The sequence below is a fragment of the Lampetra fluviatilis genome, chromosome 65 (assembly GCF_964198595.1).
Source record: "Lampetra fluviatilis chromosome 65, kcLamFluv1.1, whole genome shotgun sequence".
In the NCBI taxonomy this organism is placed as follows: Eukaryota; Metazoa; Chordata; class Hyperoartia; order Petromyzontiformes; family Petromyzontidae; genus Lampetra; species Lampetra fluviatilis.
In genome coordinates, this window is record NC_136339.1 from 1,621,522 (window position 1) to 1,645,777 (window position 24,256).

The 24,256-nt window shown below is 48.5% G+C and overlaps 1 protein-coding gene across 2 annotated transcripts in view; it reads left to right on the forward strand.

Moving 5' to 3' along the window:
* LOC144951994 (nicotinamide N-methyltransferase-like) overlaps positions 1-24,256 on the forward strand; it is a 54,434-nt gene that overhangs the window by 27,375 nt on the left and 2,803 nt on the right. For both annotated transcript variants that reach the window (XM_078882373.1, XM_078882374.1), the window contains exons 2-4: positions 19,731-19,898; positions 20,569-20,779; positions 21,960-22,043. In XM_078882373.1, the coding sequence (XP_078738499.1) occupies positions 19,736-19,898; positions 20,569-20,779; positions 21,960-22,043 (458 nt within the window). In that variant the 5' untranslated portion in view covers positions 19,731-19,735. The remainder of the gene's footprint in view (positions 1-19,730; positions 19,899-20,568; positions 20,780-21,959; positions 22,044-24,256) is intronic.

Sequence of the window (24,256 nt, forward strand, 5' to 3'; positions counted from 1 at the left end):
AAATGCCATCCGGCGACCCGATGGCAGTTCAATGCATCGTTGATCGATAAGAATTTTAATGGGCATTTTAGCCAAAAAATCAGTGCCCAAAAGACACGGAACCGCCAAAGAATACGAAACGAAAACGGGTCCCGACAATTTGATATTTCCAATGCAAATGGACGCCCTAATCTGACCGATAATGCCCAACGATCCCCCATTAGCGGCGTAAAATGGCACCTCCACTGGAAGCAGCGGACGACATTGGACTGGGAGAATATCATAAATGAGGTCCGATATAATAGTTGCCGATGCCCCCGTGTCCACTAACACCCTAATCTCGACCCCATCAATAGATCCCGTAACAACGGACGAACCCGCCGAAGCAGCCACAATTCTATGCCCCAATTCCGCCCATTCAATGTCTCCCTGGTCCCGGCCGAACCCCCCTCGCCGAACCGAATCCCCGAACCTTAACCGGCCCTCCTCCGCCGCAACGCGGCGTCCCATGTGTGCCGAATAAACAGGCCGAGCGTGTGAGGTGCCGCGACTTGCCGGGGATTGTAGAGATGAGTTGGGATCTCGGTCGTCGTCCAGCCGAGCACCCATGGCGCGCTGACGCGGAGCGCGGCACCCGGACGCCACGTGGCCCCGGAGGCCGCAGTTATAGCACGTGACGAGGGTCGGAGTAGATCTTGGTTGCTCCGACTTTCGGCCTGATCGCAGAGGCGACCGAGCCCCCGGCCTCCAGTCCCCTGGTCGTCCCGTGGCGAACGCCTCCTCTCGTGGGCTGACGACTTGGGGTTCGGTGACCACCGAACCCGGAGCTGCGACGACAGCAGCGTTGCAACCAACTCCTTGTTTCCGTTGTAGGGCCTCGTGCGCTTGAATACTCGTGGCGACTCTCAAAGAAGAAATATCAATCTCGTCAGCTGTGTTGATAGGGACCCCCAGGTCCTGCGCCAACTTAAGCAGCTGCTCCAAAACCATCGCGTCTTGGCCCTCCTCGTCCATCCGAGGGAACGCAGCATCAGCAAGAGCCAGCAACGCCGTGCGATAGGCCAGCGCGGTCTCCGTGGCCGCTTTCCGTCTTGCGTAGAAATGATGGCGGCACGCCGAGGGAGGTCCGTAGACCCTGGCCAACAAACCCAGCACATCCTTCAGCGTGGAGCGGTCCGACTTCCGTGCAGACCTGAAGGCCGCGAGCGCGTCGTCGTCCAGCAGGGCAGGCAACGCCCGCAGCGCCGTAGCATCGGACCACGCTGACATCTCTTGATGCGCCAAAAACCTTCGCTGAAATTTGCCCCAGTCTCCGCCTTCCGCCTTGAAGGCTGACAACGTGGGCAGACGCTGCTGAAAAATGAAGTCATCCGCCTCGTGGTTCCTCTCCGCCTCTCCGTCGGTGTGTAAGATGGCGGCTCCAGCGGCAGACGTAAAATGGCGGACCCCCTCGTGTGCTGATGACGTCGATGCGCGCGCTTGGGAACCCACCACCATGTGGCGCTCGCTGTTCCCGCCAAAAGTAGGCCCAGGCGCAATGGCGGGAATCCCCCATTCGTTTTGGCGGGAATCTGCGGGGCGACCTTGTAAAATGTCCCCCACCGTCCCCGCTCCTCCCGACGAGCTGATCTCCGCCAAGATGGACGCGGCGGCGAGCAGCAGCTCCGCCAGTCGGGAGTGCGCCTCACGAAGCACGGCCTCGGTCCCCGGTCGCTCGGCCGGCGCCGTCGACGGATCCTGTAGCGTGGGCAAGTCTTCCTCCTCGCCCCCCGCCACCAGCGGCCCCGAGTCGTCCAGGTTTTCCTCGCGGTCAATCCCTTGGGTCCTACGGGTCTTCCTTGTCTCCATGCTTGGAAGCCCGTTTCACTTCTGACGCCAGATGAAGTATTGGAAAATGACGGCAGGAAACTCCTTGACGGGAACACACTTCTTTTATTAAATCTTGACTTGTAACGATACAACGCGTGGCCTCTCTTCTTCACAATGCGGTCACCATACAACGGTACAACTCGTGACCTCTTCACTCCGCCCTACGCTTCTCTTGACTCTCGTAGATTCTGTGCTGCTGGCTCTCTGTGCCTCGTGTAGACTCCGCGCCTCGGCTACACTCTTCTCTCGTCTCGTGTAGACTCTGCGCCTCTGCTACACTCTTCACTCGTCGCGTGTAGACCTTACGCCTCGGCTACACTCTCTACTCGTCTCGTGTAGACCTTACATCTCTCTCTGGCTACACCGTATGCATACTCGGCTCGTGTAGACCTTTCTCTCTCTCTGGCTACACCGTATGCATACTCGGCTCGTGTAGACCTTTCTCTCTCTCTGGCTACACACTATACATCGCTCAGCTCGTGTAGACCTTTCTCTCTCTCTGGCTACACACTATACATCGCTCAGCTCGTGTAGACCTTTCTCTCTCTCTGGCTACACACTATACATTACTCAGCTCGTGTAGACCGTTCTCTCTCTCTGGCTACACACTTATACCTTACTCTCCTCTACTCTCCATTACTCTCCATTACTCTCCTCTCCGGGCTCTATCTCTGCACCTTCGTCTTCATTCTTAGATGGTTCCACTTCTCCCCTCTACTCCTCTGTGCATCATCTTATATATCTCTTCCTCCCGGGAGACGGAGCGGATGCGGACCTCAACGTCGGCACCGCTCCTCAGTTACCCAATCACCACGCGCTATCTCTACGATCCGTTTCCGCCCAGCGCGTGTTTCCACTCCTCGACCAATCACACCGCGCTGCCACCCGATCACTCCCTCTCAGCGCGTCACCGGCACACAGCCAATCAGCAGCACTACCCCCACCCGCGCACTGACGCCTGCTCCTCCCCGTCAGCGCGCGTCACCACACACACACGTACATACGCGCTGGCACATGACGTACACACCCAGCGCGTATCACCACTACACCTGTATTGCCAGCTTCTTATGCCCACTGTAGCAATGCTTATGTCATTGAGTAGGCGTACTGGCAGTCTATTATCTAGACCAGGGGTCCTCAAACTACGGCCCGCGGGCCACATGCGGCCCGCCGAGGACATTTATCCGGCCCGCCGGGTGTTTTTGCCGCCGCTGCCTGTCTGTTACTTATTTTCTATATGAGAAGGACGGTCATTGGTGGAAGAGGGAGAGGGGGCGGCCGCCGCCAATTGGCTGGCCGGCTGAAGCGCTGGATCATGGGAATTGTAGTCCGGCCGCAATCAAGCTTCAGGCGGTGGGAGGTACTGAACAGCGCAGCCGGACTACTACTCCACCTCCCAGGACTCAGAGGAAGCCAGGGCATGTGGGAGGGGCCGGCTGCGCTGTGAACAAAACTGCAGGTGTAATTAGCTTTTTAATGGCACCCGCACCAGTGTGAGCCTGGAGTAAAAGCGGAGTTCCCCCAATCAGACTGCATTGATGGGCAGTGCAGTCTGTATGTCTCTGTGTGGGCAAAGTTATTGCTGGTATATTGTTTTTGTAGCGCTGTATATATTGGTATTTCTAGATTTGAAGCTTTCGTGACTGCAAGGATTCATATTCTTAGGTTTTGTCGGTAAAGTCACGTAGGTAAAACATCAAAATTAATAAAAATAAAATATATATTTTTTTTAATTTTGATGTTTTACCTACGTGACTTTACCGAAAAAACATCAAAATTAATAAAAATAAAATAATTTATTTTTTATTTTTTTAATTTTGATGTTTTACCTACGTGACTTTACCGAAAAAACCTAAGAATATATTGGTATTTTACTATTAGCAATTTTGACTCCCTAGGAAACAATGATGTCAAGAAAGAGAAAAATTGACTCGGAGTGTAGGATATTCAAAGAACAGTGTACTTATGATTACTTTTTCATGCAGTACAAGGAAAGAGCTGTGTGTCTAATATGCCAGAATATAGTGTCTGTGTTCAAAGAATACAATTTACGTCGACACTATGAAACTCAACATAAAGATAATTATGATTGTTTGGTCGGAGAAGTGAGAGAAGATAAAATATTAAAACTGAAAATACATTAACAACTCGGCAAAATACTTTTGTGAAGCAGAAGCAGCTAAATATTTCATCACTGCGAGCAAGTTTTCAAGTTGCCAAGCTAATAGCGTGCACTGGCAGACCATTCGTGAAGGGAGAATTTGTTAAAGAATGCCTTCTTTGATAATTGGTTTTTTACCCTTCTATCTGGCAACAAAACTGACACCTTTTTTACAAGGAGTCATGTTTGCATAAACCACAATACCTGCAGTCATAATGCAAACAAAAAAAACATAACTCTGATAATGTGCACTGTCCTTGAAGTTGATTGGTCCACACCCGAGACAGCTTTCCTTAGAGCCTAGACTCACATGGGTTGGACCAGATGACGCCGAAAGGCGCACAACTCAAAGACAATGCACCATCAGAGTATGAGAGCTCGGGGCAAGCATCTACACTATGGCAAATGAGGTTCCCATAATGCCTTCTTTCTGTTGCCAAAGAGATGTGTCTAGAGAAGGCCGATTTATTTAGTACAGTGAGTCTTTCAGGACCTACAATTACACGGAGGATTGAAGAAATGGGAGACAATTTGCATCAGCATTTGCAAAACTCCACAAAAAAAACTTTCCTATTTTTCCTTGGCACTCAACGAAAGCAATGATGTTCGTGATTCTGCACAACTTCTAATTTTTATTCGTGGGATGAATGACTATTTCGAAGTCACAAAAGAGCTTGCTGCACTGCAAAGCATCAAAGGAACAACTACAGGAGAGGATATCTATGAAAAGGTTTGCCAAACTGTGAATGGTTTGGAGCTGAATTGGGCTAAACTAGCCAGTGTGACAACTGATGGTGCTCCTTGCATGGTGGGGTCTAAGAAAGGAGTAATTGCTCGCATTAACCAAGAGATGAACAAACATAACCATTCTCATCCAATAGCCATACACTGCCTCATCCACCAACAAGCGCTGTGTAGTACATCACTGAAGTGGAACTCCGTTATGAAAATTGTGGTATCTTGTGTTAACTTCATTAGAGCTCATGCCCTAAACCACAGACAATTTCAGGAATTTCTGTCTGAACTAAATGTTGACTATGAAGATGTTCTGTACCACACAGAAGTCCGTTGGCTGAGTCGAGGGAGAGTTTTGAAACGTTTCTATGACTTACTTCCACAGATTACAGCTTTTCTGCTTTCAAAAAACAAAGAAGTACCAGAGCTCAATGATGCAGAATGGAAATGGCACCTTGCCTTTCTGACAGATGTAACAGAGCTACTCAACAGTTTCAATGTGCAACTTCAAGGAAAGGGGAAGCTCCTCTGTGATATGCAATCACATGTCAAAGCATTTGAAGTAAAATTAGGCCTCCTCATCAAAAAAGTTAAGGAGGAAAACTTCTGCAATCTCCCCACAACTCAAAATCTGTTAGCGGAAAAACCATTGGTTGCAATTCCCAAACAAAACATGTGTGGATTCACTGGAAAAATTGCAAAAGGAGTTCCAATTTAGATTTAAAGAGCTTCATCTCCATGAACAAGACATACAGCTTTTCCATAACCCATTTTCTATTGACATTGAAAATGTGGATACAATTTACCAAATGGAACTGGCTGAACTGCAGAATTGTGACTCTCTGAAAGACGCATTCAATGCAAGCAGCCTTCATAATTTCTATGCATCTCTCTCCTCTGAGACATATCCTCATCTCAGGAACCATGCACTCAAAATGGCAACCATCTTTGACAGCGCTTATGTCTGTGAACAAACTTTTTCCAGAATGAAACATTTGAAATCTCCAACCAGATCTAGACTAACGGATGCACACTTGCATCACTTGTTACGACTAGCAGTGACAAATATGGAACCGGACATTGACCATCTCATTAGCCAAAAGCAGGCCCATAGTTCCCATTGAAATACTGGCAAGTTTGTTGATTTAACTTTACTTGTTCTTCATTTTAAATATTGTATTTGTTCCCGTTTTGTTTCTTTACTTTAAAATAATATATATGCAGTGTGCATAGGAATTTGTTCATAGTTTTTTTAACTATAGTCCGGCCCTCCAACGGTCTGAGGGACAGTGAACTGGCCCCCTGCTTAAAAAGTTTGAGGACCCCTGATCTAGACTGTAGCCTGCTTCTCAACTTACCTGTGCGTACTGCTGCTATTTTATGTACACTTTCTGATTATTTCTTATATGCATTTCTATTGTTTAGATTGCTCACGTCCCGCTATTTACTGATACGTAGTACTGCCATGCTGATAGCTGTGCAATCATCGCGGATTGCTGTGCACGTCAATGTGTGTGTGAGCCGATGTGTGTGTTTGAGTCCATATGTGTGTGCGTGTAGTTCCATGTGTGTGTCTGTCTTTTTCGAACGGACAATGCCCGATGTGTCTGTGTTTACGTCGATATGTTTGTGTTTGTGTGTGTCAGTCCAAGTGTGCGTGTCAGTCCATGTGTGTCTATCAGTCGCTGTTGTTGTTGTTAGTGTGTGTGTTAGTCGATGTTAGTGTGTGTGTTAGTAGATGTGTGTGCATGGCTCCATGTCACTGTGTAAGACAACTTGCGTTTCTGTGTCTATGTCTGTCAGTCAATGTGTGTGTGTTAGTCCAGATTTGTGTGTGTGTGAGGTCATATGTGTATGTAACTCCATGTGTGTGTATCTAAAGTATATGTCTGTGTGTGAGAGTCCATATGTGTATGTGTGTGTACGGCAATGTGTGTGTCAGTCTATGTATGTGTGTGCGCGAGTATATGTGTGTGTGTGAGTCGCTGTGTGTGTGAGTCGCTGTATGTGTGTAACTCCATGTGTTTGTATCTCAAGTGGATGTCTATGTGAGTGTGAGTCCATATGTGTGTGTGTAAGTCCCAGCCACCGCATGCCTAAACAGCTTTTGTTTTCGGCCGGATCGAGGGGGCTAAACGGGCGCGGCACGGGCTAGAGAAGAGATGGAGTGATGTGGTACAGGAGGACGTAGAGCTGAGTGGACTTGCCGATGACTGGTACCAGCGGTGTCAAGATCGGCCTCTGTAGAGGAGGCTCGTGAAGGACGCTACTGGGCAGTTGGAGGCAGTCGCCCTCCAACAACAACGGAGGGCAGAGGAGCGACGCTCACAACAATGAGCGGAGCGCCGGGTGGCTAAAGCACAGCAAGATGGTACAGTAGGGGGCACAGGTGGTGCATCAGCCAGTCATCTCGGTCATCTCGGTCAGTCGACCCGTGGCACCTGCTGGGTCTGCCCCGTGACCTCCTGCCAGCGGGCGTTCGACACTTCACGTGGCCTCAAGGTGCACTTGGCCTGGCACAAGCGTCGTGGTGACGTCACCGCCACTTAGTGGCCAATGGCGGTTGTTGTTGTTGTGTAAGTCGATGTGTTTGTTTGTGTGACTCGATATGTGTGTGTGTGTCAGTCCATGTGCGTGTGTGTTAGTCGCTGTGTGTGCATGCCTCCATGTTAGTGTAAGTCCATTTCTTTGCGTGTCTCTTGGTCCCTGTGTGTGTCTTAGTCCATGTGTGTGCTTTATTGACCTGGTTAAGGCCTATGATACCATCAGTAGGCCTGGCCTATGGGTTGTTCTTCGTACTTTCGGAGTCCCTGACTCTCTGCTCACGATCCTTAAGGACCTTCATGATGGTGAGCGGCCCCGCGTCAAGCTACGTGGCCGTGAGTCAGAGCCATTCCCTTTACACCTTCGGGTGCAACAGGGGTGTCTGCCTCCCACATTATTTTACGTATATTTTTACCACGTAGTTCGGAGGAATTACCATCTGGTACAGATACAACGGGAGGCTCATCGATGCCTGGGTGCGGTCAAGGGATGGCTCCCTATTGCTCAAGGACGTTATGTATGCTGATGATCTGATAATTGCTGCTCACTCGGAAGAAGAGTTCGAGGTGCTGTTCTGAACCTGGAGCTTGCCACCAAGAGGTGGGGCCTTACCATCAGCCCCACCAAAACTAAACACCTCCCTGGGTATTTTGTACCATCGGACACTGCACCCCCACAACTCTCAATTGGTGATGGGGCAGTTGTGGAGACAGTGGAAATTTTCCCATACGTTGCCAGTGTGCTAATGACCAGCTCCGGTTTAACAGCACAGGTCTCACTCCGAATCAGTCGAGCCACATCTTTTCATCGGTTGCGTAACGCTGTGTGGAAGCTACCTGGTCTGTCACTTCACACGAAGCTCTTCAGGTCTTCTCGGCCATGGTCATTCCCTCCCTTCTCTACACTTGCAAAACTTGGACCCCCTAATGGAACATCTTCGCCGGTTAGAAACATTTAGGATGGCCTGCCTACGATCCACCCTGGGTTTAACCAGACTGTATTGTGTGAGGAGCTCACTAATCCTTGAAAGATGTGGACAAAGTCCCATCGGTGAGCTCCTCCGGCAGGCAAGGCTGCGTTGCCTGAGTCATGTAGGCCGCATGCCCAGCCACTGCATGCCTAACCAGCTTTTGTCGGCCGGATCGAGGGAGCTAATCGGGCGTGGCATGGGCTAGACAAAATATGGAGTGATGTGGTACACAAGGACGTGGAGCTGAGTGGACTTGCCGATGACTGGTACCATCCGTGTCAAGATCGGCCTCTGTGGAGGAGGCTTCTGAAGGACGCTACTGGGCAGTTGGAGGCAGTCGCCCTCCAACAACAACGGAGGGCGGAGGAGCGATGCTCACAACAACGAGCGGAGCTCCGGGTGGCTAAACACAGCAAGTTGCCACAGTAGGGGGCACAGGTGCTGCATCAGCCAGTCATCTCAGTCGACCTGTGCCATCTGGGTCTGCCCCGTGACCTTCTGCCAGTGGGCGTTCGACACTTCACGTGACCTCAAGGTGCACATAGCCTGGCACAAGCGTTGTGGTGACATCAACGCCATTTAGTGGCGAATGGCAGTTGTTTTTGAGTCTATGTATATATGTGTGAGTCGATTTGTGTGTGTAACTACATGTGTGTCTCTAAAGTCGATGTCTTTGTGTGTGAGTCCATATGTGTTTGTATGCGTGTAAGTTGATGGCTTTCTATGTGTGTGTCTGCCTTTTTCGCCCAGGCAACGCCGGGTACTAACTACTAGTGCAGGCATGTCCAAAGACCGGCCCGCGGGCAGATTTCATACGGCCCGCAGCTTCGGTCTTATCATGTGTTATTTATGGCTTGAAGGCTCTGTCAGAATAAATCAATCATAAAACGTTAAAGATGTAATTCCTCCTTTCACCACACGGTGGCAGCACCATTCTAATGCTATCTGGCTCTGCATTCGTGCCGCAAACTCTTCTCGAATAATTTCTGCCATGGCGACTGCAAAAAAAAAAGAGAAACGTTGACAGTGAGGGCCGCCACTTTCATTACAATACTTCTTCACTGAAAATCGAAGCATCTGTGTTTGTCTAATTTGTAAAGAGACGGTTGCCTTGTTTAAATATTTCAACGTAAAGAGACACTACGAGACTAAACATGCTACAACATACGACAAGCTAACAGGGAGTGACCACGCTGAAAAAGTGAAGCAACTCCAAGCTGCTCTGGCATCGCAACAGCGATTCTTCACGCGGACCTGTGAGTCAAAGTGAAACATCACCAAAGCCAGCTACGAAGTGGCCATGTTAATAGCTAAGCATGGCAAACCTTTTACTAAAGGTGCGTTTATCAAAGACTGTGTCATAAATATGGTGGAGAACATTTGCCCCGAGAAGAAGAAATACTTTATGAATGTTTGCCTGGCACGCAACACTGTGGCACGGAGAGTTAAGGACATATCGTCAGATATTCAGAGACAACTGGGGGACAGGGGAGTGGCTTTTGATTATTTCTCATTAGCCTGCGATGAAAGCAACAATGCATCTGACACTGCACAACTACTTATTTTTTTAAGAGGAGTTGATGACAACATGAACGTGACAGAGGAGCTGCTTGACCTCAAAAGCCTTAAAGGGCAAACCAGAGGAACAGATTTATTAGTTTCTGTTTGTGAAGCTGTTGATGATATGAAACTACCATGGAGTAAAGTTTCTGGGATCATTACCGACGGTGCGCCTGCTGGTGAGCGAAGTGGATTGTCCACACTGATCTGCAAATAAAGTCAGCGAAGAAGCAGGTAACGCTATTAAACTTCACTGTATCATTCACCAGCAGGCTCTCTGCGCCAAACATCTCAAATTTGACGATGTTATGAAACCTGTGGCAAAGGCAATCAATTCTATTCGCTGTAAAGCTCTATACCACTGACAGTTTCAGCAGTTCATGCGTGACATCCAGGCTAAGTCGGGGGTCCGCACTGCAGCGATTTTTCTCTCTCAAAGAGGAAATTGGACATTTTTTGGGTGAGAAGGGACAACCAATGGAAGAACTGTCCGATCCTGTATGGTTGGCAAATCTGGCATTTTTGGTTGACATAACGAAGCATCTGAATGCACTGAATGGTATCTTCAAGGAAAAGATGCAGTTGTGAGCCAGCTATACGCTCACATCAAGGCCTTTGGAACCAAACTGCAACTTTTCCAAAGACACTTGTCCCAAACAGAGCCCTGCACCATGCACTTCCCAGCTTTGAAAGATGGCATTGACAGTTTCCCACAGGACAACATCGGTGCGCAAATTAAGAGTTATGCAACAGCTATCGCATTTCTTTCTGTGGAATTTAACAAGCGCTTTCGGGACTTTGCAGTTATTGAAAAGGACATGTTGCTTTTCTCTCCTCCCTTCTTCGTGGACCCTGATGATGCTCCTCCACAGCTGCAGCTGGAGCTCATTTAGCTGCAGTGTGACGATGAGTGCCGCGGAAAACACTAGCAGTGTTCTCTTGTTGACTTTTACCGGCAGCTGGACAAAACCAGGTTTCCAGAAATGCTAAGAAAATGCTGAGCTTATTTGGCTCCACATATTTGTGTGAGCAAACATTCTCGGTCATGAACTTAAACAACAACCGATTGAGGTCAAGGATGAGTGACTCCCACTTGCGTGACATTTTACACATCTCAACCACTGCCCTCAAGCCAGACCTGGTCTCTTCACTGAAATCTAGATCTCAGTATCACCCTTCTCATTAGTGTCAGCAAGTTATCTGTTCCTTGATCAATCTTAAATTGAGTGTTTTGAACGGTAACATCTGTCACTATTAACAGTGAAAAGCCATAAGCACACTAATGCACTTGGACTTATGGCACTTGTTTTTATTAAACTCTTGAATAAGATTTGGTTATAACTGTTGATGTTATGTACCTGTAGATGTGACACAAACTATTGCTTTCTGAAAGATTTTGTAAAAGACAAGGGCAAAATTCACTTGTTTTAAAGTTTAATGATAACAGACCACTTTGCATTACTTATAACTCCTGTTTAAAATGTTCATGAGGCAAATATATTTAACTCATGGAAATTTAAGGTATTCTATACAGTTTGTTCAATGTTATCTGACTGAATGAAAGGCAGAATTGTGTTTTTAGAGTTGTTCACGTCTGCCTGAGTAGCTTATTTTTGGTTACATTGTCATTTGAAAAATAAAGGTAATTGTGACAATGAAAATAGTTTTATAACAGTGTGTATTTTCACATAACTTTTGTGGTTAAAAAAATGTCAGAAGTAACTATTAGCCCCTGGGCATCTTCACGTTATCAAATTCGGCCCTCTTTGCAAAAAGTTTGGACACCCCTGCGCTAGTGCCACTATATTGCAGATGTACACGCTGCAGCATGCCCTGCCAAACTCATTAATCAAGCTGACATTGGCATATGTTTTATGTGCCTACGTAAGATGGTAATGTGGGGGGGTACGAATGAACACCTATATAAGTGAAACGCGAAATTTTAGTTGTGTTCTTCTATCCCTGGCTGTGCATCTGTAATAATCCTTCAGGAGACGGCTTCGGAATCGGTCCTTTTTATTTTCACTTCACGATACACCTTGCTCACTCACTCTCCGTTGCTGGCAGACAACGGAGAGAGGACAGACCACCCACTAAGTCCCCGCCGCGCACGTGGCAACCCCCGGCCCCGTCCGCGCGTGACCCTGCTCTCCTCCTGCTCCAGTCTGCTCCCGATCGTTCTCCTCCCCTCGCTCTTAACACCTTCGTAACGTGGTTCCCCCAGCCAATCATCCATGGACAGCTCCGACCATTCTCGATGGTTCCCTGTCAATCCCGGGACCACGCCCCTCATCCGGCTCCCTATTAGCTGGGGCCCCGAATGGCCAAGCCCATCCCCCTGATGGCCTGTCATGATGACGCATGAGCCATGGTCCCTATCTCAACCCTTATTGGCTACAAGCAGGACCGGCAAGCCAATCCCCACGTGAACCCTCTGTGGCTGTTATTACACATCCATGCATCCAACAACTGGCACCTGATACGGTGAGTTTTCATTTCATCCACATTGTAAAGCTTCAGGTTTTGGGAGCTATATTCTCTAAAATGCTTAAATGGAGAATCTCCAAAAATCCCAAACAAAGTTAATCTAAAGCAGTGGTTCCATCCGGCATGGCGTGGGCTTGTTTGCGGTCTTACGCTCCACAAGGAGTGAAGAGGAGTGTGTAAGTAAATCAGCGGTTCTTAAACTTTGCTCGTTTTACATAAATCCATAGGTTTGAAACAAAGTAGTTGTACTTACGTGCCTGTGCTTAAATTGTGTTTTCGATTATTTGCCTTCTAAAAAATAGTCTGGCGTCTCGCACCCCGAGAAAGGGCATCATGCACCCCCAGGGGGTGCGTGCACCCCAAGTTAAGAACCACTGATCTAAAGGGGTCTAAAGGGCTTGCGCATGGGCTGAGAAAAGTTCCAGAGGTTGTAAAGCTGAGTTGACCTGGGAATAGGCTCCGAGGTGATCTACTGTTGCTGACACTACACCACTGTAGTGGGTTAAACGGTAACGGGGCCTGTAACGACTGTACTGAGATCTACTGTCACTAACAATACTGGAATCTACTGTCCCCGACACTAACACTCTCACGTTCACAATACGAACATTCGCACTTATTTTGATAACCATCCGACAATTGCGGCAAACCAGCATGACGATTGGCTGTGACTAGCACTTGCCCCAATGTTCAGGCAATACGAGGAATATTTGTATTTTTGCTGGTTTAACCAGGCTGGATTGTGTGAGTAGCTCAAATCCTTAAAAGATCTGGACACGTACCCGTCAGTGAGCTCCTCCACTAGACAAGGCTGCATTGGCTGGGTAATGTAGCCTACATGCCCAGCCACCACATTCCCAAGCAGCTTCTGTTTGGTCAGATAGAAGGGGCTAAACGGGCACGACACTCGCTGGAGAAGAGATGGGGCTGATGCAGTACGGGAGGATGTAGAGCTAAGTGGACTTGCTGAACACCGGTACAAGCGGTGTCAAGATCGGTCTCTGTGAAGGATGCTCGTGAAGGACGCTAGTAGACAGTTGGAGGCACTCGCCCTCCCAACAATGGCTAATGAAAAAGTTGGAGCTGTTGTGAGCTCACCTGTAATTTAATTGCACACAATTGTGCACACTGATAATAGCTACGGGAAGCCAGGTGCGGTTTAATTATTATGTGATTGCAATGGTGATATGCGATTGGATTCCGAGCCCAAAGTGAACAGAGTACGAGGCATGCCCTCAATTTAGATTTGGGCGGACTTGATATACTGGGGAGCTGCACGTTACATTAGCTGACATATATAACTGTTAAATTAATTTTTACTTGAATGGCAATCGACTGAAAGCAACTCGGTAATGTTAATTGACTGAGTTGTTGGTGATAATGAAAATATGCACAATTAAGACGTGTGACTTGGGTTTTTCTAATCGTTATTGCTGGTTCACGTATTATTACTGCACATTTTTATTGAACTTGTCCTGTTGTCTATATTCCTTCAAATCTTTGACTCTTAATATCTTAGGATCTACGACAATTCAAGATTTCACTTTAAAAACCCGTTCCGGGTCCTGCCGATCCTGGGCTGTTGGTGTTTTTTTTACAGAATTTTAATCATTAATACTCACATTCTGCCCCCACCCCCCATTTCAAAGCACAAATGTTCACGCACAGCTACTAGGGAAACGTCTTCACCAATCAGTGACTGTTGGTTGAAGTGCGTCACGTGACCACGAGCTTTCTGTCATGCACGAATGCGCTGTCCAACCAAGTTCCTACCTGCCCACTCCGAAGGAACGTGTTTGCTAAAATAATGCCATAGCTATAATAGTAATACATCGTATTAACATTTGCTTTATCACGCCCGTTCCGACGCACTGAGGGGACTAGGATGCACTCGAGGTGGGTAGATGTTAAATGTTAAAATGTTTATTGTTTAATGTTTGTTCAAATGTTGTTAGATATGATAAGCAGCTGTTATAATTTTGATTTGGGCGGACTTGGTGCTGAGATTGCGCTGCGGTGTTGTGACCTGGAGGGTGTTTCTGATCGCTATTGCAGATATGCAATTTCCCTTCTGAAGAATACTTTGAAATAAAGTTTTGCCATTCACAAACCCCCTGGTGCTCCACTGTGGAGTCACCCACTTCTCCGGAGGATGGATCACAACGCAGAGTCCCTACTCATCGTCTCAGAAGTTTTATTATTCTGAGTGCTATTGCAGCTGGCCTGTCCCCCTTGCAAGTGTAATGCGAGCGTGAAAGAGGTTGCTGCTGGACTCTAGCCCATTCACACGACCCGGGGTATTGGAGGTGGAGCCAGCAGGGCAGTGGGAGAATAGCGGATCTGACGATCCGGAGGGGAGGAGTCAGGGTCACGTGAGAGAGAGGTTATAGAGGGGAGCCCGGAAGAGATCAGGGCCAGTCGATGGAGTGAAGAGGCGGGACCACGTTGGGTGGCCGCCGTGCCATCAGCCACGTGGCTGATGGGGGCATGGCGCACCGTCGGCCAGGGTGTGCGTAGCGAGAGAAGAGTGTGCGGGGCACACAGGGCTAGCGGGGTGGCTAGCGGAGTGTGCGGGGCACACGGGGCCAGCGGGGTGGCCAGCAGAGTGTGTGGGGCACACGGAGCTAGCGGAGTGGCTAGCGGAGCGTGCGGGGTGCACGGGGCTAGCGGAGTGGCTAGCGGAGCGTGCGGGGTGCACGAAGCAGCGGTGTGGCTGCAGAGCATGCGGGGTGCACGGGGCTAGCGGAGGGGCTAGCAGGCCGTGCGTGGCACGGGGGAGGAGATGCTGGTCCCGTGTCAGGACCAGCGGGGTGAAGGATGAGTGGAGGAGCTGAGGAGGAAGGGAGTGCGCGGGGCGCGTGAGAGACGACGCTGGTCCGAGGAGGAGGCCAGCGGGGTGCGGAGGACAAGAACCCAAATAAAGGACGAACGGAGACTTACATCGCCTGCAGAGTCCTTTATTACACAAGGATTCACAATGGGAAGAGAGGGTACAGGGTGGACCGGCTATAGTGGCATAATAGGGGGGCACGGCTGGTGCATCTGCCAGTCATCTCAGTCAAACCATGGCACCTAAGTCTGCCCTGTGACCTGTTGGCGAGTCTTCGACACTCATGTGCACTTAAAGTGAACCTGGCCTGGCAGAGGCGTTGTGGTGACGTCACCGTCACTTAGTGGCGAATGGCGCGCATACCCGTGTATGCAATTGTGAGTACTCATTCTGCCCCTTCCGACAAGCAATTAGAACTCAAGGAAAGTAAAAATATTAGATTTTTTTTCCAAACGGAACTCGTTCATAAGCCGAGGAAAGCTCGAATTGAGTACCGTATTTTGCATTTGGTAGTGTGGCGCTTTTGGTTCTAGCCTACTTCAAGGCTCAACTTTATTGCCCCCACTATTATATTTTTGGTCAGCCAAGTCACGCTCGTGTATAGTGTGCGTCGAGTCTAATGAGTAATGGATATCAAAACTAAGGCAATTTCAGAGGGTTGGTTCATCTTCAATTTGTAGACAAGCTCCCTCTGCCTGCTTTCACACCATAGCGTATATCTGCACCACACGGTAAGCTTACACGATACCCCAGGACGACCCCTTTGTCCCCACACTCACACCTGAGGCTACACGTTCCCGAACACACACCCTTAAGGCATGTTTATCCTTAGCTGGCATTTACCACCCACTTTTGGGCTACATTTGTAGTGACATAAGAAGGGAGGGGCTGCTGGGGGCTCTAGGTCCCTGGGAGGGCCAGACGCTTAAGCCTTTTGGCACCAGGCGTTGGGTTCCCGGGCGGGTCCAGACGCTTAATCCCCTTGGCACCAGGCGTTGGGTTCTCAGGTGCTTAATCCCCTTGGCGCCGCCAAAGGGGGGGGGCTGTGTGTGCTCTGTGGGAGATCTGGGGGCGCACACGGCCCCACCCCTCGTTGGACCAGGCATAAAAGCGGAGCTCCCTGGACGATCAGGGCCAGTTGTAACTCAAGACCCAAGACCCACGACCAGCCATCTGAAGACCCTGGGACGATGTGACAGCCAGTGGTGGGACTCTGGAACTCCCGACTCGACGACCTTGTGAGGGCGAGTTCCAGAGCGTAGCCAGAGTAGAGTATCTAGGCTGTGTACCTAGGCTGTGTACCTATGCTGTAACAGAGTATCAGGACTGTTGGAGTGTTGTATTGTAATAAAGGAGTTACCTCTACAAGTGTCTCCAGAACCCGTTACATTTGGCGTCAGAAGTGGCTATGGAGACAAGAAGTAAGCCACGTACCTTCAGTCCTGACGGCGATGTCGAGGAACAAGCAGCGATGGGGCGGCCAACGCCGGCCGACAGCGACGCTGCACCGCCGGCTGAACTGCTGTCTGCTCCGCCGACCATCCCCTCTCCAGCGTTGGGAGCAGGGATGGAGGAGGCGCTGCTTCGCCTCGCAGAGCTGCTCTGCGCCACCGCCTCCCTCCTGGGCAAGATGCGGCGCTCACAGGCGATGGCGGGAGGGAGAGAAGAGGCGCAGCGCTCGCCCGAGCCTGCCGCCGCCACGGGCATGGTGGATGCCACCGGCATTTCCGCCGCGGGGGTGGGGGATACTTCCGGGAATGACATCACTTCCACCGGAGGAGAAATGACCGCTGGGAGCGACGTCACTTCCGGGCCCAGCGTGGGCCAACCCGATGACGCCACGTCATCAGCGCTGCGTCCCTCACCGCCGGGTGACAGCTGTTTGCAACCTAGCAACGCCGCGTCATCAGCGCCGCGACCTTCACTGCCGGACGACAGCTGGCTTCAACCTAGCATACCGCGTCATCAGCGCTGCGACCGGACAGTGAGGGCGCCATTCTTACTGTAACCGGCGCCGGGGTCGGCACATCGACCGACACGCTGGTCGCCGCCTTTGCTGCTCTGGCCAAAGGTTGGAGGTCGGGAGACCAGGCCCCTGACATTTCGTACATTTACGCGCTCCGGATTAATGATTTTTTTGTTGACATTCTCTTCGTTGTCGTCGGGGAGTCATGACTGTTGTTGGGTAAACTGTGTGGAGCTTCGCTCGTGAGTGTTGTCAATGTGTGTGCGAAACTTTGCTTGTGATTGTTAACAATGTATGGTTTGTATTGAGCTTTGTTCGTGATTGTTAATGTATAGCTTGTGCTGTCATTGTTAACGATGTATAGACTGTATGGGGCATTTATCTTGAGATGATGACATGCTGCCAAGGATTTGGAATTGTCAGGCTGGCTCTCAAATATCTTGGGGTGCAGATCCTCACCAGGATGGGCCAGCGGGTGTTGCGTGTCTAACACAAGAGTTGTGGTCCCGTCATGCTATGGCTGATGGCTTGACCTGACAGCCCGTAGATTGAAACACTCCGTGGCATGTCTAGCCTAGTGGGCTGTGCGCTCACATGGCTCGGAGAGTGTGGTCCCGTCATGGAATCGCTGACGGCTTGACCTGACGGCCCGGAGGTTGAGACCCTCCGTGGTGCGTCTGGAGCAGTAGGCTCGCCCTGACGGCCCGGAGATTGAAACACTCCGAGGCACGTTGAAACAGTGGGCTGGAAATTCGTGGTGTTCAGGTGTAGTTGTCCCGTTACGTTGGGACTGTATCCCTCAGTTGTTAGGGTGCATGTTGTGCAGGGAGTGAACGATGGGTCGTCTCAGCTCGGTCGATACAGCTATATGCTGCGATGCGAGTCTTGGAGAGAGATTGGGTCTCAGCTCGGTCGGTACAGCTATATGCTGCGATGCGAGTCTTGGAGAGAGATTGGGTCTCAGCTCGGTCGGTAAAGCTATATGCTGCGATGCGAGTCTTGGAGAGAGATTGGGTCTCAGCTCGGTCGGTACAGCTATATGCTGCGATGCGAGTCTTGGAGAGAGACTGGGTTGAATTTCCCCCAATATGGCCGACGCGTGCTACTGGTTGTGACGCCGCGTCGGAAAGGCGGTGGGGTGGTAACACGGAAATTCCCCCCCGATATGGCCGATGTGCGCGGTTTTAAGATGGAGACGCCACGTTGGAAAGGCGGGGGGTGCTAACGGTTGACATGTAATGTCAGTGGTGGTCCTCATTGAGGGCTGCTGGGACGCAAGCACGGGATGCCTTTTGGAGATGCGGTTCGCACGTGTGGCCACCATTTCTGGGCAGGAGCAGGCAGATTTATTTTGTTTGTGTCATGTAAATTTTATATATATATTTTAAAATGTAGATACTGGAGCAACCCTGAAGTGCGACTTCTTTGCCCAGTACACGGGTCGGCCCTGAAGTACGACTTCTCGACCCGGGACGTAGACAGACGTCCAGATTAGTGTGTGTAGAGGGATGCTCGACATGTTGGTCTTCACCTTATCTCCACCTGACGGATGGGAGGCTGGCAGGGTGGTGTGGAACCCTGCCATCCATGCGGTGGTTGTGCATCCAACGCGTCGGAATCTGTATATTTGTTGTTGTTAATTCCCCGTTTTCTATGCGGATCCCGAGGAGGGCTAGGTGTGCCACGGGTCGTTTGTTCACATGTCATTGCTTCACCTTTTTGTTGATTGATGCTTGTATATAGTGTAGAGTTGTACAGGTTGGTTATGGTATTTATGGTTGCTTTCTTGTTCTCTTTTCTATTCCTGTTGAGGCTCGCGTATTTTTTTTTTATCTCTCTCCCTTTTGTTAATTTAAACTTTCTAATTATTGACAGCCGGGACGGCTGGAGGCTACATAAAGGGGGGTAATGTAGTGACATAAGAAGGGAGGGGCTGCTGGGGGCTCTGGGTCCCTGGGAGGGCCAGACGCTTAAGCCTTTTGGCACCAGGCGTTGGGTTCCCGGGCGGGTCCCGACGCTTAATCCCCTTGGCACCAGGCGTTGAGTTCTCAGGCGCTTAATCCCCTTGGCGCCGCCAAAGGGGGGGGCTGTGTGTGCTCTGTGGGAGATCTGGGGGCGCACACGGCCCCACCTCTCGTTGGACCAGGCATAAAAGCGGAGCTCCCTGGACGATCAGGGCCAGTTGTAACTCAAGACCCAGGACCCACGACCAGCCATCTGAAGACCCTGGGACGATGTGAGAGCCAGTGGTGGGACTCTGGAACTCCCGACTCGACGACCTTGTGAGGGCGAGTCCCAGAGCGTAGCCAGAGTAGAGTATCTAGGCTGTGTACCTAGGCTGTGTACCTATGCTGTAACAGAGTATCAGGACTGTTGGAGTGTTGTGTTGTAATAAAGGAGTTACCTCTACAAGTGTCTCCGGAACCCGTTACACATTCACAAGAAAGCAAATTTCGAGGTGACGCTCGACATCGCTAACCAAGAGAGCCGGCGCCTGCTGGCTCCTCTCCACATGATACTCTTTCTATGATCCACCAATCCTGCTTTGAAATTTCTGGATTACAGGTATGTGCCACCACGCCAGGAAATATTCTATCTCAGAATGACCACTTTTCCTCGTTTATTTCAGCAACAATGGAAGGTCAAGAGGTGGAAAAGTGGCAGGAACAAGACTACACCACAAACTTCAACCCACGCCTTTACCTGGATATGTACTACAGCACACCACCAGATGACTTGGCAGAAGGAGACACCTTACCACATGTCTTGCAGTTCCTACACTCAACGTTCAGCAAAGGTTCAAGTTCAAGTTAATTTATTACGTATAGCCCTGTGAGCCATTCGGCTCTTGAATCGGGTGCAACCGCAACACCCGATTCGTTTCTGAGTTACATTCACTAACACAGCCACCATTAGCTGTGTTAGTAAATGGCGGCTTGCCATTCTTTTCCACCTCCATGTGGCGATGGCTCTTTTCTAGCTCTCTCCAAGCTTACATTTACAAGCATCTCTAAACCATTGTAAACAGCTCTTTGATTGGGGTAGACCTACTGCCGGGGATGTAGACCTCTCCTACATTAACATTAGCTGCCCCTACCATCTCTAAACCGTTATAAACAGCCTGCCTCAGCAGCTTTTCCCCTTTTTTCACCTGATGACGATTGCTTGTGTTGCGATCGAAACGTCGTGATATTGTTATTATTTTCATTATTTTTCTATCTACGTGGTTTTACCAAAAGACCCAAAGAATATGAATTCCTGCAGTCACGAAAGCTATAAGTCAAGAATATATAAAGATGTTGATTCTGATATGATAACGGGCTTTATTTTTAAAATTGTATTAACCAACGTGAATGATTGTGATATAATTTACCCATACGGTAATTGACTTTACAGAGCTACTTCTGAGCTCACTTCAATGGCCCCTCGTGCAATGATGGCGAGTCCGCCGTTTTCATTTTTTCCAGGTGGGTTGTCGGGCCAGCGCCTCCTAGACATTGGTTCAGGCCCCACCATCTACCAGGTGCTGAGTGCGTGTGAGAGATTTTCCGAGATCTACCTCTCCGAATTCGTGAAGGGCAACCGAGAAGAGCTCCAAAGCTGGCTCAACCGCTCCCCCGGTGCCTTCGACTGGACGAGCATCATCCAGTTTGTGTGCCGCCTCGAGGGACACAGTCGGTAAATTAACTTTTGTTTCATCGATACTCATTGGCAGAGTGCGACCGATTGCCAGATTTTTGGGTCCGATACCAATTTTGGAGAATCCTAATCCATCGATTGCCAATATATCGACCTATATTTTGTTAACAAATAAAAAAAATTCAAATCAATTTGAAAAACTTACTTTCTATTAAACTTTAAATATTTGAGAATATTTTACTTAAATTATACTATGAACGAGCAAACAAATACGTAAAAATACACATCAATAACTATGTCATAGATTGAGCATAAACATTAGTTAAAAAAACACTTGCCAATTGAAATTAAGCCATTTTGGCAGTCTGGCAGTGCTCAAACATCACAGTTCAGCGTTCTAGTTCTGCCACTTAAGCAGAAGCGGATTGTAGTGAAGAAAACACAGCTTCTCTGCAGTTTCACCACCTGAGGGAGCGTGATTCTATCGTCATCATAAACATATTAAAGCTCCCTTGACCGGACATTTTAGCAAATACCAAGTACAACTGCCAAACATACATTTAGAAGATCTAGAATCTTTTTTTGGTTCATTAATCATGTATAAAAAAGTTATCTTTTCGCACTGCATGTAGCCAACTGTGAGAATCGGAGCAAAACCTCAATACTGCTCTATAACTGTTATTTTTCCATATTTTTACATCAGATTGTTAGAGTTTCTCATCCTACACACGTTATTTTACTTTATCTGGTGTTCTCAACACCTATCAATTTTTTTTTTTACTCAAGGTCACTGACTAAATTTTTCCTTGCTCCATTTCTCCTCTTTTTCCACACCGACTTAATTTTTATCAGGCCTAGCTCTTCCACCTTTCTCCTCATTGGTCTTCCCTGCACCTCTGACTAGCACGGTTAGCAACGGCAGTGCGATATAACTTCTTCATACATACATACATACCCTTGTCCCCTCCAAATGATATATTGCAAAGCAACCTGGCCCTTTCCACATCTAGTTCCTTACATCATATATTATAATACACTCTATTCCGACAATCATATGAACAGATTTATATAAAAATCAGGGACAAAATAAGCGGGATAAAGATTGCATGCCAAAGTGATACCGAAAAGCAGCATTCTGGACTATTCTGGCTGAAAATGAATACACATAGCTCCAGCAAAGCAAGCTGGGTATAACAAGGTTGTGCTTGTGTGTATGCAGCAACCTTGAGAAGGCAGAGCATCTGCGCTCCACCGTGCAGGCTGTCCTGCCTTGCGATGTCCTCCAGAACGACCCCCTGCTCGGGTGAGCTCTTACAAAATCAGCACTTCATGCAAGAACATAAAAGCAGTCTAGCAGACTCATTATTTATTGAGATTATTTTGTTGCTTTAAATTTCCACGTAATAAGCATCTTTGTTCAGCTTTTATTTGTGGTCAGGTCGCTTCTGAAAATTGTTTGCTTCTAAACTTTTTCAATGCACACACCTTTATTTGCACTCAAGTAAAACATTTATTATTTTCACCATCCACAACCAGCAGGTCGTAGGAAGGCCCTCATCCAGTAGTGGATTGACAAAATGTCTCTATGCTCCTCTGGGCGTTTTATGGTGCTCGTCTCCACCACATTCACATGGCAGGGACCATCTTTAACAACCACTGTCGACTTCACACAAAATGGTACCTATTTCATAACACCTGTAGAGATGACAATTATGCTCTTTGTTTTTTGCGGTAAAGTCACGTAGGTAAAATAAATTAATTAATTAAATCACGACGTTTCGGGCGCAACACAAGTGTCCTTCTTCAGGAGGGGACAACTTAACGAAAGCACACCGCTTAAGTGACTTAACCGAAAAAAAACAATGAGTATGAATCCTTGCAGTCACGAAAACTTCAAATCTTGAAAGAATGACAATTATGACTTGCCTATCTGAACCCTTGACCCTACAATAAATGAAAGCATGCGCATTGATATACAACATTCTACGTTATGAATAATGACTATTACAATTAGAATAACGATCACCCGATTACCAAGTAGCAAAATTACATTTACAAAAACACGATACGTATAACGCGTTTAATGGTCGTATTTGCGATCATTTAAGTACTATATGAAAGATGGCAAGACACACCGACTGTAATGGTATAATAATGCTCGCATATGCACAACGGTGCATATCGTGACACAGTGTTCAAAATGCACAGATTTAGAACTTTAATTTATACCATTTATATCGACAATCATGAGAACATTTTGGCGATCAAAATAGGGATAGCATTATGGAATTTAATTGTAAACCATGATCACGGTTCTCACCTGCTCGCTCAACTTGTGCATAATCATGTTGTGTTTAGCTCGTCGGAACGGGGTGACAACGCAAACAAGAAAGCTATTAATTAAGATTATAACTATATCATTATTTTAACAATAGCAATAGTAGTAATTATAACTGTAATTGTTGGTCTAGCACTAAGAGGGAACCAAAGGGCCACTCCGGCGCCATGACGAGCAGCGATATAAATCTGCCTTTCATTGGACATCGGCTTACCAAACAGCTGCTGTGATTGAACAAGACATTTCCCTGTGTAGCTGGGCTCGACCATTCGTGATTTGAAACGTGAGGGGAGGGGGCAGAATGTAGGAATATTATATATTAAAATTAACTCAAAAACACGTAGGCGCAGGGTTGGCAGGACATCCTTTGCCGTCCCCCTTCCACAGAAAATTACCCTCTGGGGCAACCGGACGCTGAAGAGAAATAGCATGGCCCACCTGGAAAAAGCAGGTATAGAGAGTTGGAGATCTCTTGGATAAGGAGGGTCATGTGTAAACCAAACTTAAAATCTCACGTCTCCATTTCTTTAGATATCTACAGATCAGAGACACCATAGCAAAATCCCACGACCAAAAATCTGGAAGGACCCCGCCCCCCAAACCTTATCACTGGCTGGAAGATCTAAGATCGAAATATACACTCTCAGAGGCTTACCACTTGCTGGGCAGGGTGTGAGTGTTGCTAATCTTTTTACTGGTAGGAACCTCCTGGTTACACCAGCCCACAGGGGATTATTGTGTCCGTCCGTCGTGCATTCAAAAATGGGAGGGGTGGGGCTGGGTGGAGAGGGGAGGGGCTGGGTGGGGAGGGTGGGGAGGGGTGGGGAGGGGAGGGTGAGGAGGGGCTGGGTGGGACTGGGTGGGGGGTGGGAGAGTGGGGCTGGGTGGGGAGGGGCCGGTCACCCCGTGGTGCCCTTATTAAACTCAACGTTTAACCTACTCACGCCGGCTTGTGTCCACCCTCACAGTCGGCCATATTTGCGGAATACACCACGCCGCCGTTGACCCTGGCCATTGACCGAGCAACCCAACGTGCCTACCAGCTCCCTTCGCAGGAATGTGTTTTTTTTATTAGAGAGGGGAGTTCATGTTTATTTTCTCTCCCATGCAATTCCCTCTATTTTTCATAGGGCACCAATGCGGATTTTTAAACGTGCTTTATTTGCGACAGAAAGGAC